This window comes from Sinocyclocheilus anshuiensis, unplaced genomic scaffold, assembly GCF_001515605.1.
Source record: "Sinocyclocheilus anshuiensis isolate Anshui unplaced genomic scaffold, SAMN03320099.WGS_v1.1 scaffold998, whole genome shotgun sequence".
NCBI classification, from domain to species: domain Eukaryota; kingdom Metazoa; phylum Chordata; class Actinopteri; order Cypriniformes; family Cyprinidae; genus Sinocyclocheilus; species Sinocyclocheilus anshuiensis.
In genome coordinates, this window is record NW_015536513.1 from 476469 (window position 1) to 497458 (window position 20990).

General features: G+C 38.8%; 1 protein-coding gene across 1 annotated transcript in view; it reads right to left on the reverse strand.

Annotated features, from left to right (window-relative positions):
- LOC107692251 (tripartite motif-containing protein 29-like) overlaps positions 1 to 8157 on the reverse strand; it is a gene marked incomplete at its 5' end in the record, with an annotated part of 10050 nt that extends 1893 nt beyond the window's left edge. The window contains 3 exons of the mRNA XM_016491213.1: positions 4463 to 4696; positions 4777 to 4872; positions 7831 to 8157. Coding sequence (XP_016346699.1) covers positions 4463 to 4696; positions 4777 to 4872; positions 7831 to 8157 — 657 coding nt within the window. The remainder of the gene's footprint in view (positions 1 to 4462; positions 4697 to 4776; positions 4873 to 7830) is intronic.
- Positions 8158 to 20990: the final 12833 nt, after the last annotated feature.

Genomic DNA, 20990 nt, shown 5'->3' on the forward strand with positions numbered 1-20990 from the left:
AGTTATATATTTCCTTTTGTTTGGAAACAACACCAAGTCTCTCCTGTACAGACATTATAAGCAAAATATTTTTAATTTTGGTTAGTTTTTAACAAGAACTTATTTGTTAGAATTAAATAAACAATAATGAAGGTTTTTGACAGTACACTGAAGCTTAGAAAATAACTATAAACTATATATATCAATCGCTGCATTTTTTTCTCAGAAAGATGCAGTGTTAACCCAAATATTTTATTTTAAGATTTAACATTTGTATGGTCTAAAGCAGGGGTGTCCAACCCTGCTCCTGGAGAGCTACCATCCTGCAGATTTCAGCTCTAACCCCAATCAAACACACCTGAACCAGCTAATCAAGGTGTTCAGGGTTGCTTGATAATTACAGACAGGTGTGCTGGAGCAGGGTTGGAACTAAAGTCTGCAGGACGGTAGCTCTCCAGGAGCAGGGTTGGACACCCCTGATATAGGCTATAGCCTAATAATTGTCATAATATCCAGCTGGTGTGCCCTCTTTAGCCACTAGAGAGCACTTCTCCCTTCACGGACATTCTGTTACAAACACCATTTCCCAGACTACATTGCTGTCTCATGTGAGATGATTGTTTGCACCTGCATCCATTTGGATCATTAGGGTCCTGCCTATATAAGCTGTTGCTGCGTCTCAATATGCCTACTAAAGTATGTACTCTTTTGGTGAAGAAAAAGTACACACTTTTGAGTGTGTAGTAGAAGAGTAGGCAAGCTCGTCACACAACTGCGTCTTTAACGGACGCTCTGTCGCATAGATACACGCACCTTGTCACTGTAAACTGGCCTGTCAATCATTTTGTCACAGTTAACATCCTCCACATTGCATTTAATTTAACTTCCTACCGTATTGGAGAGAAAAGAAGTAGCACATTGATGCATTTAAAAGTTAACGACCAAACGGATGTTTATAAAAGTTTACAATGCTGTTGCAGATTAAATTTAACACAGATAACATTAAATAAATATTTTTTTACCAGGTTCAATGTTGAATATTAGTAGCTCAAACCCCTTTTTCTAAGCCTCTCTACCTAACTGCCGGTTGTGCACATCCGCCATGTTTGTAGTTTTTTAACGCAATTTATTCACGTTTGTAGTTCTGGACAGAATCCTTCACCAAAGCGCAATGGATTGTGGGCAATATTAGCCATTAGAGTGTGCACGGATCCACACTTCAAAAATCGACCTGAAATAGTAGACCATCCGGGGACTTTTGGCATACTCTTTTCAACATACTATGCTTTAAGACACACTTATTCTAATCTCACATACTATTTAGGATGGATAGTATGAACATTGAGACGCAGGGTGTGTTTGTCACTACCATTGACATTGAGGTTTTACATTGTTACACTGTCTTCGGAGTTCTTTCGGTCTTGTTTATGTTTCATGGTTTTTGGATCTCTTGCCTGGGGCCCATTCTTCGTACCTCGCTTAATTAATCTGAGATGATTTGAAAGTAGTAATGGGAGAAACAAAGCTTTCGAAGCATTGAACCAATTGCTTCGAAAAATGATTTGATGTTTCGAAGCACTTGAAACAGCACATGCTGGCGAAAACGTTGTAAAAGCATCAAGAACTCAGACCAAACCAGAGACGGCCCTACGGCTCTGTCTGGACCAAACTTACAAAACAAATGGAAATGTCTTTTTAGAAATACCATTTCAAAAAATAAATAATATACACTTAAATACTATTAAATATTAGTGCTTGTGTTATGTGTTTTATTTAAGTATAATCAAACCCTTAACACACAATTAACTAAATTAATTATTTAATGCCACTCATTGTAATATGCTCTTTCTCAAATAATATAGTTCTCCTCCTACTCAATAACCCACAACATCTGGCCCTGAATTCTTTATTCTTATAGTAAAATTTCGTGGGATTTCATGTCACATAGTTAACTGGGCAACCAGAAGTGGTTCATGGGTTCACTTTGAGATCAACACCCCCTAGTGGTGAACCATCCACCCCCTTCAATCCGATTGAAATTTCATTCCGATCGAGCTCAGTCGGATCGATTAAGGTGTTTACATGATGGCTTTTCAGTCCGATTGAGCCATCAATCCGATTACAAACGGATTATTTGGTTGCATGTAAACGTAGCCAGTGTGACGTAACGAAGCTTCGTTTGCTAAAATCACATGACCTGGCCGGTTTGATACGCGCTCCGAAACACTGATTTGAAACAATGCAAATGTTTCGACGCTTCGTGAAGCAGTGTTTCGAACGTGCCCATCACTATTTGAAAGATTACAGATCTTCTAATCGTGATAACTGATCTCTGGCTAATTTGGTTCTTCAAACGAATTTGTGGATTTGATTAAAATATCTGGATTAAGTTGTTTAAGATTACTGCGCGTTCTCGTGTTCCCTGAAAAGGGGCTATGTATCGATACTCGAAACGACGATCAGCAGTGCAGCGATTGGCTGGCGGCAAGACAGCAACGTAACGACATCATACAATTAAAAAAGACACCTGACGAAAAGCTTGAGAATGAAATGTGCCCTGTTTTAAATTTTTTTTTTTTTTACACGATTCCCAATTATTTCTCTTCACGATTTATAGTATTTGTACAGGTTTTACATTTTTATTTCAGTGTTGTAATTAGCAATTCATTAAAATGTTATCTTTGATGCAGATTTGTTATGTGACGGCATTAATTAGAGTTTCTTAAGGGTCAAGATCATGTTATCTGCGTCTCCTGCGCTCCATCAAGCCACTCCCATAATATCTGTCACCACTCAGATTAATGCACGACTCTACATTATCTGTATAGCATGTGTGTAAGACTCGAATACAATTATGAAGTAATAATTTTATGACGAATAGATCTCTCAGTGAGTAAAACTGGCTGTGTCTATAGTATTAAAGACTACACAACATTATTATATTATCTTTAAATACATTTTATGTCCAGTGACTTGTTTGCATTATTTATGCATTAGTTTATTTATTTGTAAGACTTTTTTATGACTAAATTTGGTAATGGGAGAGTAAAATTATTTTTAAAACGTACACCGTTCAAACTAGGCTGCTTATGTTGAAGTGTTTGGGATGTGGGTTTTAATGATGAGACCTTTTTTGTAATCAGGCTCTCAAAAAGTATATAAAAATTTGGATATAGATTTATCGGCCAACATATCGGTTATCGGCTTTCAAAAATAAATAATTATCGTTATCGGTCAAAATGTTCATATCGGTGCATCCCTATATATTTTCAAATTACTTTTTAAATTATTATTGTAAATTATTGTCCCTGCATCAGTAGGGTACTCTTCTAATAAAGTAGCAGTGGCTGGGACAGATTTTAAGTATCAATTCTGCTTAAAAAGATGCAATCTAATCCTGTTTACATGAAATAAGCCTGCTCCCGAGCAGGTTTACAGGCCAAATCATCAACAATCAAATCCAGCTAACTGAGTTAGCGACATACGGAGAACGGGCCCCTGTTTTGTGGATTATCCTTTTGCCTTGCCCTCTGGAGTTGTTTATCTTTTGGACTTACTGGTTTGGACCTTCTGCCTGTTCTTAAACCGTGTACTTGGATTTTGCCCTGTTTTCAATAAACGCTGCACTTGGATCTGCAACTTATAAATCTCTGAGCAGTTCATGTGACAAATAATAACAGCATGGTGAGGCGGTGGTCATGCAAAACGACTATTCAAATTGAGCAGTGCAATGTTTTACGTTTGATTGACTATTTTATTTTAATAATGAACAGGCTGCACAATTATAGGCAGTTATACATATTGAAATTTGTTACAAATGGTAGTTAAAGACTGATCAATAAAAAAAATTATAATCTGGGCCAGTATTCACAAAACATCTTAAAGCCAAATGTAGCTCATAACTCGCCGATTTAGGAGAAAATCTTAAAAATAATGGGCGTCAGTCCTAAATTTAGGACTCCTACAATTTTGCTCTAAGAGTATTTCACAAAGCGTTTTAGCACTAAAACTAGCTCCTAAAACTGTGTAAAGTTAGGAGTAGTGAAGAGGACTTTTAAGTCACTAAGATCAAGCCACAAACTATCCTAAAATGTCTGTTGCCGGCAATCTGCCTCGGGACGTAAAAATTTTAGAAACATTTGACCATAATGACCTTTTAAAAAGGTATCGCCTTTGGTCTTGGAGGTTATCCCAACTCCAAAATTTCCTTTGATTATATGCTTGTTTTCATTAACCAGTTGGGTAAGAAGTAACAGCTGTTCATGCATCCAGTTTGGTTTTCTTTTACGTTTGCATGTCTTACTATCAGCCATGATTATTCTAGACTGTTAATTTTGACCCATACAATGTTTTTTTGGCTATTGCTACAAATTTACCCAAGCGACTTAAGATTGGTTTTGTGGTCCAGGGTCACATATATTTTTGTTTCATAAGGGTTGCTCATGTCCACTATGATCCTGCTGTTCTTCTAGATCTCTGTTACCTGCAAGAACTGGATTTGATCCTGTGTGTATGAAAGCTGCTCCAGCTCAGCTTCTCTCCTCCTCAGATCATTGATCTCCTGCTCCAGTCGCTCCAGTCGTCCTTCAGCTCGACTCACTGCAGCCTTCTCCTGATCTCTGATCCACTGTGTCACCTCAGAGCGGCGTCTCTCAATGGAGCGGATGAGCTCAGTAAAGATCCTCTCACTGTCCTCCACTGCTGTCTGTGCAGAGCGCTGTTAGGACACACAGTGATTCAGGCTTCAGTGAGTCTGAACTGAGACGGAGACAAACTTCTCTTCTTCTCCAGACTCACCTTATGAGACTCCACAGCCTCTCTCAGCTGCTGAAGATCTTTCTCTCTCTGCTGGATTCTCTGCTTGAACCTCCTCTGCGTCTCCTTCAGCTGCTTCTGGAGCACAAACCATAACGGGAAATGTCACATTCACTATTCACTTGAAATACTGTCACTAAATCATCAAGTGAAAAGCTGATATGAATTCAGTATCTGCGAAGTGGTGAGACTGAGGGGTTAAAGTTCTAACATGGTTAAGTAAGTTCAAGTACAAGTGTCGTCATATTTTATCAGTGCCTAGTTTTATAGACCCCTTTTCTGTTAGTAAACGCTGTGACGTTTTTCTGTGGGCGGAGCTTAGGTGGAGGCAGAAAGATTTCTCTTACTGCTTCACTAACGCTAGCTATGAAATTTGGTTAGCTGTTTTATTTAATTTTTTTTAACAACGACTGAAGAAAATCAGATTTTGCCTGAATATGTAAGGTCACTCACTGTCTGGGACCGCGATTGTTATTTGAGTGAGCATGTACAGGTCGGCCAATCTGGTTTAATCCGTTAAAAGTTAACTTTTTCAAAGGATGGATGATCTGACAGGATTACCTCCGGTTGAGTGTCTAACAAGAGTAAAGAGAAACTCACCTGTGTCTATCTAGTCATGAAGATGTATATATATTTCAATTTCAGCAGGCAACTACACTATCGTTCGAAAGTTTGGGATCAGTAAGACTTGTAATGTTTTTTAAAGAAGTCTCTTATGCTCATCAAGGCTGCATTTATATAGTAAATAGCAAAAATACAGAAAAATATATTGTTATTACAATATAAAATAATGGTTTCTATTTTAAAGGTGGGGTAAGCGATTTCTGGTAGCCAAAGTTGACATTTGAAATCACCAAAACAAACATGCCCCTACCCCAAAAGGGTCTCGTCCCTATTTTGATAGCTCCGCCCCACATATACGTACGCAACCCAGGCAACGATTAGTTCTGTGAAACAAAGCAAAACCAATGTTACACCGTGTCTACACCGGACACGAGTGGCGCGGCGCGACAAAATACTATAGAACTCATTATAATCAGTGATGCTGTCTACCATAGATATATATACATATCTATGGTCTACACTGATGCGGCGCGGCACTACACGACAAATCCCCGACAGAAACTGCTGCTGCGTTCTATTCATGACGTATTGACACAAATTTCAAATGATTTTCAACGGTCGCTTTGTCGCGTCCAGTGTACTAGACAGACGTTAGCTGTTGCGGCGCAGACACGGTGTTACTCACCTATCGAGAAGAAACAAAGCAACCTCTGCGTCCGATCCACGGGTCCTACTTCTTGCCTTAAGCCTTCTTTTGTTCTGTAGACGTTTTCCTCTTTTGTTTTTTATCCGCTATCTTGATCTTTCTGTCGCTCGACTCGCTAATGTCCGTCCTGTGCACTAACTCTCTCTCCTCCACATCATGAGTAGACACGCCACTTACTGCTGATTGGCTACAAGTTTGTTTTGCTATTCGGCCCGAATCAGTTTACTAAAGCGTTTTTGAAAAATCGCTTACCCCACCTTTAACTATCAACACGGTCCACTAACCCTTCGTGAAAAAGAAGTGTTTAAGTTTAAGTTTTTTATACTTAAAAGTATATTTAAAATTCCATCAGCCATTACTCCAGTCTAAAAGTGTCACACGATCCTTCAGAAATCATTCTAATATGCTGATGTATTATTACAATTATCAATGTTGGCAACAGTTGTGCTGCCAAATATTTTTTGGGAAACTGCAATTTTCAGTATTCTTTGATGAATAAAAAGTTAAAAAGAACAGCATTTATTCAAATTATAAATCTTTTCTAACGATATAAATCTGCTATCACTTAAAAATTTAACATCCTCGCTGAATAAAAGTTTCAATTTCTTTCAAAGAAAGAAATAATACAAATTTACTGACCCCAAACTTTTGATTGTTAGAAAAGATTTATATTTTAAATAAATGCTCTTCTTTTTAACTTTTTATTCATCAAAGAATCCTGGAAAAAAAGTATCACAGTTTCCAAAAAGAAACATTAAGCAGCACAACAGTTTCCAGCACTGATAATAAATCAGCATATTAGAATGATTTCTGAAGATCATGTGACACTGAAGACTGGCGTAATGATGCTGAAAATACAGCTGCGCATCACAGAAATAAATAGGATTTTAATGTATATTAAAATAGAAAAACATGATTTTACATCGTAATAATATTTTACAATATAAATTTTTTTCCTGTATTTTTGATCAAATAAATGCAGCCTTGATGAGCAGAAGAAACTCCTGTAAAAAACATTAAAAATCGTTCTGATCTCAAACTTTTGAACGGTAGTGTATTTTTACAGCTACATGAGAGTGAACTGGGCCAAAATACAAAAAAAGTTAAACATTCAATGTGATGGATATATTATTTGAAGATGTATGTAATGACCAAATAGTTATTTTAAAGTATATACCTCCTGTAAATGATGTAAGTTTACAGTGACATTACAGTACCTTTACATTACTTTCCATACAGTACATTTAAAGGTGCAGTATGTAATACTGCCAGCTAGCGGTTGAAATGGATACCGCAAAAACCCAGGCATTCCTCCCCGGAAAGCACATTTCAGAGTAGAATTACTGGCTCTAAACAGCTATGTAAACGTAACATGTTTCCTTAATATCTACAAACATTGTTTTTTTTTTGGCTTTAGAAGAGGCAAAAAATAACATACAGCACCTTTAAAGTAAGATGTGAATATTTTCTAGAAATAAAAACGTAACTTTTGAACTTTCCGTAAAATTCCAGTCACAAACAATCACAACAATGTATATACAAATACAGATGATTAAGCATATAAATCATCAGTTTGTTCATTTACACGCACACAGACATTATTTCATACACGACATGCTCTTGCATGTCATAAGATGAATAAATAAATAGGTACCTAAAATAAAAAAGGAATATGTTATGAAAGTCATGCGAGTTTGAAACAACATGAGGATAAGTAAATGATGAATGTTAATTAATTTCTGGGTGAACTACTTCTTTGTTCATACCTGTTTCTCAGTCCTCTGTGCTGCAGCTGATACAGTGTGGTGGTTTTTATGTTCATCTATTGCACACAGCACGCATATATATTTGTGGTCAGTAAGACAGAAAACCTCAAGGAGCTTGTCATGTTTCTGGCAGATCATCTCCTGCAGTCGTCCAGTGGCTTCAGTCAAATTGTGTTTCTTTCCTTTAAAGAAACTCTCATGTTGTTCGAGGTGATTCTGACAGTAAGAGTTCAGACACACAAGACAGGACTTGACGGCTTTGTATTTTCTTCCAGTACAGACGTCACACTGAACATCTCCAGCTCCAGCATCACAGTCAGGAAGTTGTCACTGGATCCTTCAGGAGATCCAGACACACTGCACACAAGAACTCATCCTGAGAAAATCTGGCTTCTGCCATTTTACTACAAGTATACAGCGACACAAACACACAACCGCGCAACTACTCTTAAGTTTCGGTTTCCTTGAACTGAGGAGATTACAGTTTCCTCCTTCTGTGTTAGAGTGACGTGTGAAAAACAGGTTCTTCTTGCACGTCTAAAGGTCTCAAATAATAAACAGAGTGTCTATTTACACTAAGTGCAAAAATCCTGCCTTGTTGGCAGAAGCTATTTACACTAACTCCGCCCACCAACATGTGGTACGGTCAGACAAAAGAAAAGGTTACAAAAGACGCCTGCAAAATAAAAGCCCTAGTGGCATAGGTAGCAAAGTGCGTAACAGCTACATTTTGACACGAATAACCGGAGTTCGAATGAACCTTTTGCCGAACTCATTCTTCTCCCTTTTCACATCACATATCACATCAGAAAGGCACTTATTTTCAATAAAAATGAAGGAAATGATTGAAAAGTTTCAAATAAGGTTAAGGTTAAGAATAGGGTAGGTCAAAGTCCTTTTAAGACAAGTCACGTCACTTGGCAGCCATCTTTGAAACGCCCCTCGGGCATGCAAGTGCAGCTCCTATCTCTTTGAATGGGGAAACATCAAATTCTCCAAAACTGTTCACTAAGCTTACGATTAAATTTCATATTTGAAATCACCAAAAAAATCTGACAACAACTGTCATAAATGTTGTTTCTTTGCTCAAATAGCATTATAAAAATCCTATTTTTCAGGCTAGATCAGCCAGTGCGCATGCGCAGTCCTAATGCTGCGTTCAAGTCCTCCTGGGACATAGAGCACGTCTCGGAGCGCTGACTGTTTCAATAGCAACCGGGACTTCTAACAGCAGCTGCAGTGACGCGCTGACTTTACCGATTAGCGATTGGCTCTATTAATCAGAAGGTGGGGCGATTGAGCGGCCATATTGAGCGTTGCATTTTTCCCCATTCAAAACAATACGAGTGACACGTCTTGGGTATTCTATAGTCTTTGGGTAGGTGTAGGGAGGGCTATATTGTCTCAAATCTAAATTAAATTTTGGTAACACTTTATTTCGATAGTCCACTTTAGACATTCTATTAACAATAAGTAACTTTGCAACTACATGTCAACTAGCAGTTAGTATATTAGTAGACTGTCTGCTTAATATCTTCTAACACTTTCTTTGTCAACTTATTCTACTAACCCTAAACCTACCCTAACAGTCTATTCTGAGAGTTAGTAGACATGTAGTTGCAAATTAATGAGAAGTAGTTGACATGTAGTTGACATGTAGTTACAAAGTTACTTATAGTTAGTAGAATGTCTAAAGTGGACTATCGAAATAAAGTGTAACCTACATTTTTAATAAAAATTATAATTTACGCCTAATACGTTATTATTACATACTGTTTTATAATGTACTACAATAGCGGTGCAGATATCTGGCACTATTTGCACTAAGTAGTATAAATAGCATCTAACTACTATTGCAAAGAAAATACTGATATTTTTTACATAATGTAAAAAGAATCTATCGCTATCTGCATATGTAAACAGCATATCACTAAAATACTGCTATTTTTACTTAGTTTATAGGGGTTTTAGTTTATTTAACTCAGAACCATACTATAACATAAAAAAGTATCATTAATATTTATGTAAATCTTGGTGTAAAAAGGTCATAGAGGGAGGAAATTAAAAGTTATTACCATGTTCTCTTGAGCCAGCTGGGCTACTCGATAGTTAATTGCCTGTAATACAATACATTTGTTAATACTTAATAATATAAATCTGATTTTGTATTAAGTCAAAGGACAGCATTTGCGTTTCACATACACAGCAGCTATGTTAATCACAGTTCAATTAATTTCAGATGTTAATAGCAAAACAATATTACTCATTTACACTCGAGTAATCAGTGTAACCATGGCATGGCCAACAAAGACTCTCCCAACAAGTCCGGTGGGCAAACACTGCGGATATCCTTTATTGACACTGGAAATCTGCAGGACACACAAGCCAGGGTTTGATTTTCATCGCGGCCTCCAGTGAATAAGTTCTTCAGCTTTTCCTTTAAACACACATTGCAAAACAACAAACAAACTGTTCATTCCTTTACTTTACAGTGTAATTTGAGACAAAATTAAAAAGGCAGAAAACTTGAGTAATTACCTAGTCATTGTCTTTTATAGCATATAATTGTGCTACAAATGAAAACTTAAAGGAGTGCTATTATGCTTTTTCACTTTTTCAACTTTAGTTAGTCTGTAATGTTGCTGTTTGAGCATAAATTGCACACTGAGTCCGAAATTTTTGCATGTTAAAAAAATAAATACGACCTCACGTTGTGTCAATCACGTTTACACACTGCCTCCGAAACTTTCATCCGGCATAAAAAATTCAGATCAGGTTCGATTTTCTGCGTTTTCGTATCCGTTGCACGCATTTTGATAGGAAAGGATGATCAATAGGAAAAAACACATACGAAAATTTCGTGCTCAGTGTGCAAGGACCTTTAGTGCTGTCATGTGGGATGTTCAGTTTGCCGCCAAAAGTAGGCTGGGGAGGTCTCTGTCCATCTAAAAACAAACATGTTTTATGAAAAACAGGTTGTTTACTTTGGTGTAACTTTGCGATTTTCGCATCAAAATTTGGTAATTTGAATTTTAGCGCTTCCACAATTTATACAATTTTATTATTTTGTAATATGATATGAGGAATCCTACCAGCAGAGTACAGTCCTAGCATCCCATGCAATCCAACAGACGACCTCAATATCAGCCTTAAAAGTCCGGTTGATCTTGTCATTGTGCAGATCAATCAACACCCTTAGGGTGCTTTCACACCTGTAGATCGATTGCTTTGTTCCGAAACAGGGATTAAAATTATTACAATGTTGCTTTTTATTCTTGGTGCGGTTCGCTTTCATACGGCAATGTTTCTAAACGGAACAAATTTGTTCATACAAGTCACACGCGAGTAAACTGTTCTCTCATTGGTCAAAGTTTCACGGTTTATTTTCCGGGATTCCACTGAGCTTTTACAGCTGTCATCCATTAGGATGGAACAACAACAGCTTCGCGGGCTTATTGTTTTTTGGTTTTTTTGTAGATGTCATACTCGTTATATTCATTTATCACTTTGAGCAGGAGTTCAGGATTCATCGGGAAAACATTTTTAAAATGCACATACTAGGAAGAAGAGCAATAAGACGGCATTATAAAATGAAAAAGTGCGCTTTGATTTTGAATGGCGAAGATGTGCTCACCCACAGACATTCACAGGTTCATTTTGAAGTATTAGCAAAACAACAAAGCTAATGCTTTTCACGGAACTTACGTAATATACATTGTGATATAGCCTGGTTCGTTGGTCCGTTAGATCGGATTGCTTTCTCACTACAACCGAACCGCTCCAGAGTTCGTTTTCAATCGAGCCGAGACCACCTCGTTCAGGCGATCTCGGACCGATTGTTTTGGCACGGATCCGAGCGCGATTGCCGTGATATGCCCAAACGAACTGAGCTAAGGGGGGAAACGCTCCAGGTTCCGAAACAACAGGCCAGGTGTGAAAGCACCCTTAGAGTCTGTTTGAAGTATGCCTCATTCCTTTGGCACAATGAATACCGTACAGCTGAAAGTTCACAATTGAACTGCGTAAACTGAGTTTACTTCTGTTCTTAAGGCAGGGCAGATGTTGAGGTTTCTCAACTTCTCTTCTGGACATTTTTGATTTTTTTGGTGGAACCTGTCATATAAGCACTATCTTTCAGATGTCCCTGTGATCGCTATCCAGCTGTTCTTGTAGTGGTAATGAGGTAGTACTGACTAATCCAGAAGAATATTCTTGGAATCTCACAATGTTTGCACACGTTGGGCACTCTTTTACAGCAACAGAAACACCTATAAAATGAAAATAAACATAAAAAGCTGATATAAATAATACTTTTTTTTCTGTAATCATTGGTGGTGGTTTGAGGAGAAATCCCTGATACCACTGTAAAGCACTTTGAGTGTATAGTGGTACATTAATGCTTTATACATTATAATCCAGTTGTAATGAAGCGCTACATGTGTAAATGTTTCATGCTTCATTTACTACCGTTAAAGTCAGATATTACTGAGATACCATGATGGATACATGCAAAGGTATAGACTTGCTTGTTGACATAACTTTTCGGACATACACCACAGCTTGGGTGGTTACAACTTTGGTTTGGATAGGCCCAGGACAGTATGGGCAGGAGTTTTCTGAGGGAGCAAAACGGTGGTGGTTCTTCCTCCTGAGTCCTCAGCTTTAAAGGTAATTCCTGCAGGCATGGGATGCATTTTAGTTTTGAAAGGTATTCTGTCATAACACTGATTTTTTTTTGTGTGTTCATATTGTGTGGTTCACACATGATGCTGCTCTCAGCCATGTGAGTCTCCAAATCGTCAAAGTCCTCTACTTGAATATCTGAGGTGGACACTAATGGCGCTTTTCCACTGCGTGGTACGACTCGGCTCGGAACGGCTCAGTACGGCACGGCACGGTTCGGCTTGGCTCGGTTATTATGGCACGGCACGGCTCGGTTTGCGTTTCCACTGCAGTCAGTACCGCTTTAGAGTGGGCGAGATTATTCACATGTCGTTATAGTTGTGCCGCCTCTACTGCCGCGACTCCTGAAAAACTTTTTCATTCCGCGTCACCCCATCAAGCTCTCGCTGGATCCGCTCCTCTGTTATAAACGAGAGGAACGTCTGTACTTCCTCAACAGACAATGAAACAACCACTTTTTGGTTGTTAAAAAAGGTGCGCTCGTTCAAAACAGTTGCGTTCGATCCTTCGCTGGCTGTGCTGATTTAAATCTAGCGGTTCTTTTGTGTTTGTGTCGCAAGTTCAGTGACTCAGATAGTGACGATTCTCTCCGGCCAATCCGTGATCAGCAGAGTTTACACGTCACGTTTTGGTAACGGTACGGTTCACTTGGAACTTCAACCGAGGTGGTACTAAAAAAAGTACCAGGTACCAGGTTACTGTACCCAGTGGAAAACCCCCCCAAAAGTGAACCGTACCGTGCCGTACCATGCAGTGGAAAAGCTCCATAAGGTGCCTGGGGACTCCTGAAAAATCCACCACACTCCCATCATTCGATGTACACAACGATGTGATGTTCCAGTTCCTTGACACTGACAGTTCCACTGTCCTACCACTGCATCAAATGTCACTCTTGTTCTCCTAAACTGACACCTGTTGTCTGTTTTATTTGTGAACACAGCAAAAAAAAATACCACTGTTCAGAGTATCCTTTGTCTCCAAAAAATACGGGAAAGACTCAAATCAACTCCATGGTTGTTTGCAGCGTTGTTGAGTTCACATTTGACAGCCCACTCTGAGGACACTAGACCTTTGCTCAGCATGTCTTTCAGTGAGCTACACTGTAGTTCTGCAGGCTTTACATATGACTTGGCAGTCTTGGTTCTTTCAAGGTGTACACACTCTTTTCCAGGATTTCCAGAAGACCAAGCAATCGGCATAAATCGGCGACAGTTCTCTACCTCACAGTCAATATTTAGTGGATTTGTTGACTTGACAACATGAATTGGGAAAACCAGGCTATGTTCATATTTTTGAGTAACATAGATTCCGTTCCTTACATCAATACATATCAAGGGTGTAGTGTAATAGTTGTGTGCATCCCTGCCCTGTTGAAAAAAACAGCATATGCTGGTTAGGTATGTTTTGACGCTGGGATGCTGGTTTAAGCTGGTCCTTTGCTGGTTTATGCTGGTTCTTTGCTGGTTTATGCTGGTCATGTGCTGGCAAAGGACCAGCATAAATCAGCAAAAGGACCAGCATAAACCAGCAAAGGACCAGCAAAGGACCAGCTTAAACCAGCAAAGGACCAGTTTAAACCAGCAAAGGACCAGCATAAACCAGCAAAGGACCAGCATAAACCAGCAAAGGACCAGCATAAACCAGCAAAGGACCAGCTTAAACCAGCATAGGACCAGCTTAAACCAGCAAAGGACCAGCATAAACCAGCAAAGGACCAGCTTAAACCAGCAAAGGACCAGCTAAAACCAGCAAAGGACCAGCTTAAACCAGCATCCCATCGTCAAAACATACCTAACCAGCATATGCTGTTTTTTCAACAGGGTGATATGATGTCTTTGTAAATTTTTGGGTGCACTTAGGACAGCTTTGCAGTGTGGACATGGAAAAAGTTTTAGAGGCTTTATGTCCGGCTTTGAGTCCAATTTCTCTGTGGAGTCACTGGTCACATCATCAGCTTTTCGTTTCAATGATCTTGACTTCTCTGCTAAAAGATGAACACTGGTTGTCACAGCTGGAAATGTTAAACATTAAAAAAGGTTCAAACAACATACTCAAACCCTGCAAGACTCTGTATAGCCTGTTTTTTCACACAAAACAAGAGATTACTACAAACAGCAAGAGATTTTAAAAATTACACTAAAAAGCACACACATAGACAAACAATAGAGAAAGACACAAGGATGCAGAGGATACACATGAGAAAAAAATTACATGTAAACAAAAAAGATGAAACAAGTAGCATAAGCAGTGATTATGATATTACGAAGTGCCATCACACAACCAATATACACTGCACAGAACAGTAGAATGCCATGATGCCATCCTATCATCAACCCAAAACATCACAGAGCATGTGATAGCTTTTTTAGCCAAAAATAGTGAAAAAGTGACATGTCTCGTATGTTACATGTTAAAGTTGATTTCAAAAACAGACAGACAATCACAAAGGGGAAAACAAAGGAAGCCAATCCAAGAGACTCACAAAGATAAGTGATACTTCCTAAATAAAACCGGAAAACAACTAAAGCCAAAACACCACAACAGGACATCAAGAGCCTTTTGAAAAATCATATTTTACGATTCAATTATGTATGTTAATGTATTTACTGTTAGTTATTAAAAAAATAAAGTTTCAATAAACTTGTCATTATAGGGTGACCAATACCAAACGGTTTCAACTGCCAGTTGTCTAATCAATCAGCACTCATAGAGAGTAACGACCATAATTCATTAAAGAGTACATGTAACAATCCTTTGGAAAATCACATTGCCTGGCTCAACACATTTCTATTGCCAATACATCACAAGGGTCATTTGTTCTACTATTATTTGAAAAAAAATAATACAATAATTGATTGTAACATTCTTTGGATGGGTTCAGTGCCTTGCTGATGTTGATTAACAAAAAGATTGTTGCAAGATGCCACAGTAGAACACCTACCATGTGTCATGATCTCTAGCTGGATTCCAGACTCTTGCCACTTTACGCAGGACTCCATTTCCCATAATCCTTTGCTCGGACTTATCAGCACTCACCCATTGCAGTCACCTGTCTCTCATCACCTCATCAGTCACACACTATAAGAATGGCACACACAGACTCTCACACCGCTGATGATTGATAGCCGTAATGTTTTCTAGTGTCTGTGTTCCTGTCAGTGTTTCCTTGTTTTCTTGTGCCTTGCCTTGCTTTCATGGTTTTTTGGATCTTGGACTGTTTATCTGGTTTTTACGATTGTTTGCTGCCTGCCCTGACCATTGCCAGTTCTGTGGATTACTCTCTTGCCTGTGCCTGGGATATTACTGTTTGCTGGTGTTTTGACCCTGCCTGTTCTGACCTCGCTCTTTTCAATAAAGCCTTGCTTTTGGATCTACAACTCCGTTGTCACACGACTCCACATTACACCATGTATGGCTTTCAAATGCTTTATGAAGATGACTGACCGTGCAAAAGTTTGAAATTTACAAAGTGGGCAATGGTAATGTCTTCTGGATGTTTGTTTGCTGTCCTTGCACAAGCAGGCCACCACATTTTTTTCTGTAAAGACAAGCTCATGAGATTGGTGAAATGCATTACAATATCCAGTTGAAAAATACAAAATCACATCATATATCTCTTTGTAGTACAGCTGTAGAACTTATCGTTACATGAGACATCTCAGAGTTTACTTTTCTGAAAACAATCAAGGTGAGACATATTTGCAAGTTCCTTTTCCTGACAAAACACACATTGAGAACCAGTACAGGCCAATAATGATGTTACATCAGAGAACACCTGATGTGAACCTGTGAAGAATAATAACATTGTTATTTATCAATTCAATAACTCCCTCCGTTCTATACCTTGAACTAAAACGATGCATAAAACCTCGAAAGATGCATAAAACCCATAGGACCCATGTATGACGCCGTCATATTTCTGACGTAGCCTACTAATCGGTGTTGACACGAAGTTATATTGTACATTGCCTACATCAGCGAGATTATCACATTGTGTATAATTTGTTTTAGTGTTTAAATTCTTTTAAAATCTACCTCATACTTAATACGAATTAAAAAGGAAGAATACCCCCGCCCTCACCGTCCATCGTCGATATTTGTGTTGGTTGAAAACAGTCAACAGATAGTGGATATAATCAAGTGAATGGTCAACAAAAAAAAAAGAAAAAAAAAAGATTGAATTAAAATAGTCCTCACACTTAGAACAAAAATGTATCTGATCAAGAGTTTAGCAAGTGATCTGTTAACGATCTAACTTTTACGAACTAGTTGCTGCCCTCTAGGGTTGGCAGGTATGGGTTTCAGCTTCAAATGAACGCAAAATGTGCCAATAAAAAGGGTTCCACTAGTGATTTTATAATCTGGTAACTATGTAGTAACAACTTCAAACAATCAGGGTTGATCATTACATTGTACAAAGGGAACAGAAAAATCTAATCTGGTTGCGTTTTTAATTAATTTTATTCAGAGATTGTATTCTGATTATTCATAATAGGCCAAATAAAATTTTATATACGTGGCACATTTAATCCACCATGGAAAATTATTCATGCTTAGCATATTCCTTATAAATTATAATATAAAAAGAAATTTTTATTAAAAACATGTTGTTGTTCAACAGTTCTACTACTACTACCAATAATAATAATAATAATAATAACAGGATAATTGAGTTGTTGAAGCTGGCTCATTCGTAGGTGTCTCGTGTATGTTCCCGTTTAGTTCCTGTTGTCCTTATTTGGTCCTTCCAGTTACTTTTCCCATTATTAGTATCACCTGTTCCTTGTTATTAGTTATCCCCATCAGCTGTCTGCCCCTCGTTATCTATCCTATTTAGTTCTAGCCCGTTCTGTTCTCCCTTGTCTGGAATTGTTTGTCAACTACTTATGCTACGTGTGATTCCCTGAAAAAAAGAATTAAACTCCTTTGTTTTGTACTCCTGGTCTCCTCGTTCCTCACTCCGTGCTCCTCACAGTAGCAACCCGTGACAGTAGGTAGGTGACTAGATTTAATTGAGGAATACCAATGTGTTTTTTAAAAAAGCATGAACTTGTCTTTTTACGCTGGCAAGTTGTCATGTGTCAACCCAAAATAGGGAATTTACCTCACTTAATGCTTAAAATACTAACAGTTGTCCAATTTAAGGGTACAGTAAGCGATTTTTTTTAAAAAATTTTTTTAAAGATGGTCGGACCGAGCACCATAGCAAACAATGGTGGAGGAGAGGGTGATTTGCAGAAAGTCTGTAGAACGGTGAGCTTTTCTTTTGTATCGTCTCAGCTCTGAGGAATATCACTGGAAAATGATGGGTTATGATCAGGCAAGAGCTTTAGGACCCGTGTTAATGGAGAGACCTAACGTTAAGCGATAATCCCTGAAAACGGAGGCTAACGTTGTTTCATCTCCATAACTGGTTTTGCGGTTTCACTGAAACAAGAAATGCTGTTGTTGTAATGTTAGTTTTTTTTTTTTTTAAAGATTTATTTTTTTGCCTTTTTATTGTGACCGGACAGATCAGAATTGACAGGAAGCGAAGTGGGAGAGAGAGAAGGGGGCGGGATCGGGAAAGGTCCTGGAGTCAGGAATCGAACACGGGACGCCCATAGCGCAACGGAGCCGACGAGACGAGAGGTGTGCGGATCCATATGCAAGCTTTTATTAATAAACATGGTCAAAAAACACAGGCAGGGTCAAACCACAGAAAACAGTTATGGCACAGGCAAGACAAAAGAGCAATCCAAAACGGGCTTGAGTCAGACAACCGCGAACATTATGCAGAGGGCTTGACAAGAGAGGTAATCCGTAAACGAGAGCAATAGTCCAGGCGAGGGGCAAACACAGTCCGAAACGGCAAGGCAAAAGGTAAATCTAAGATACGCGGGCAAGAATCGGAAATCAGGAAACACAACGAGACTAGACTAAGACTAGGAACTAGAAACTAAGACAGGGAAATACTCAGCGTTGAATGGTGGCATGAGACTGATTTATATAGTGTGTGTTATTGGTAGCAGCTGTGTGTGATTGGTTTCAGGTGAGCTTGTGATTAGTGCAATGGAGAATGGGAAATATAGTCCAGGGTTATGTGTAACAGTCTGTGTAGTGTGAGAGTCCATGTGGAGAGCGGGTGACCTCTGGTGGTGAGTGACTGGAAGTTTATAGACCGGATTCGTGACGGGCGCTGTATGTCGGCGCGCTGCCCACAAGGCTATCGGCGCCGACGTTGTAATGTTAAAACACTTAAAACTCTTGCTTGTATACTCTTGTGTAGGTCTAGCGTTACTGTGTGTTTATTTTTTGTGCTTCCTTGTCGTTCGTTCATTATATTAGCTTTATTTTTCGTGAATCATTATTTTGCTTCGCTTCTGCTATGACAAACAGACATCCACTCTTGCACTGGTTGTGTAAGCTGTGCGGGTAAACCTCACTCATCGGGGCTCGGAGCGGGCTGCTGGGACCAGATGGTAACATGTACATGAGTTTGTTTGGGTTGATTTGAAATATCGAGTGTTCAGCAACAATTCTAGAAAATCGCTTACTGCACCTTTAATGTGCCCAGGCTGTAATTTAGACATCAAATATTTTTAACCACCGCTCCATATACTTGTTATGGTATTTAGCTAACTTGAGTTGATTTTGCTTACAGCTAGCTAGCTGACTTGTCTTGTTAACAGTGGAACAGTGTTTGTCTAACATCGTCTTGTATCATCTGTTTATGTACATATTCAGAGAACGACTACTTGTGGAACCCAAAGGCAAAGCTATATAAACACCGGGACCTTAAAACGAAGGCCTTCCAGACTCTCAGCTCTCAGATGTGCAACAACTTATAACCAATACATCCCATTGTGAAAATTCCTTTATGTATATATTTTTTAAACTTCTAATGGCTATTGTAATAATTTTGTTGCAGTAAGGTAGTAGCAGTATTTATTGACAACATAGTATTTACAGGATTACAGTCATGGACAAAGGTTAATAGCCTTTTCTCAAAGCAGCTAGAATAATTAGACTTATTTTGATGGCGGATTGTAATCCAAAAAGGTTCAAACAACAATCATTAGTGATAACTGGAGATTCACCTGTAATCAAAAGGAAAAGACTTCAGACTTTGGAGTGGCTACAGAAAAAACGAGAATGCAACCAGGCCCTTGCGAAAAGAAGAATAAATGCCAGCAGGACTTTTGAAATGTGGCGTGAACTCTGTTTTGAAGGGGTTTAAAATGGATGCAGATGGCTTTTTTCTGCTGGATAAGTAAGACATTTCAATGGTAACAAAGTACAAAGACAATAATAATTTACATGGTTTGATGTGATATGAGCTAAGTGATCATTAGATTTAATCACCATTGGTAGAGCGATGTATTGTAATGCTTTTCTTTTCTCAGTTGGTTAGAACAAAAGTGGCAGACATATTACTTGCGATATTTTCACATTCAGATTACCTTTTCTGGTGAAAATTGTTATTTAAGTAAAATTCTTCCAAGACGTAGAATCTGTGATTCCAAAGTACAGTGAATATCCACACCGGTGCGGTGACTAACAGCCACACATCAAAACATTAGATTCATCCACGCTGAGGAGCCGTGCCGATGCACAACCCACATAAAGATGATAATTCTGCAAATAACTGCAGTTGCAGGTTTCAAACAGAGATGGCGACAGAGGCAAAACTTACAGGCTGCAGTTTTAAATCGAATCAAAGTAGTAACTTAGATTAGATTTTCTCTGCATGAGGGGAGTGAATGAACAGCACTCTCTTCCATCCTCAACGAGACCCTTGAGCAAGACACCGAATCCCCAACTGCTCCCCAGGTGCCGCAGCAAAAATGGCTGCCCACTGCTCCGGGTGTGTTTTCACGGTGTGTGTGCATGTTCACTACTCACTGCTGTCAACTTTTATGATGGCTGTTGTATAAAATAAAAATAGAAATAATACTTTATATTAGGGATGCACCGAATGTTCGGCAACCGAAATTATTTGGGCGAAAATAGCAAAAAAAAAAAAATGTTGGTGTTCGGCCGAATAAGCGAAAAGGCAGAATAGGTACCGAACAATGACTAATGCGATCAAATAGAGGCACGCGCTAATGCAGCAAACATGTCGGCAGTGTGAAAGTATTGAAAACTATCAGAGAAAGGCGCAGAAATCGTTACAAGCACGAAGCACCGACAGCGAGAGACTGTTTAGTGCTGCTTCACATGTCTCCGATGAGATGAAGAGGTGGCTGATGCTGGTGATTAGGCTACTGTATGATGACTGAAATCGCAAAATGGCCTCAAACGATTAGTAAATAAACTGCAGAATGTTATATTTTCTAATGCACGCACGAATTGCATGTATTCTGAGAGCGCTGCACGAGCTCGCGGCGGCATGCTTCAAAGTCCAAAGCGCAAGGAAAATCTGCGCTGAAACGGTGTTACTCGTCCGTTGCTCAGTAACATTTTTGTTAATTTTTTTAAAGGCATGTGACAATGTG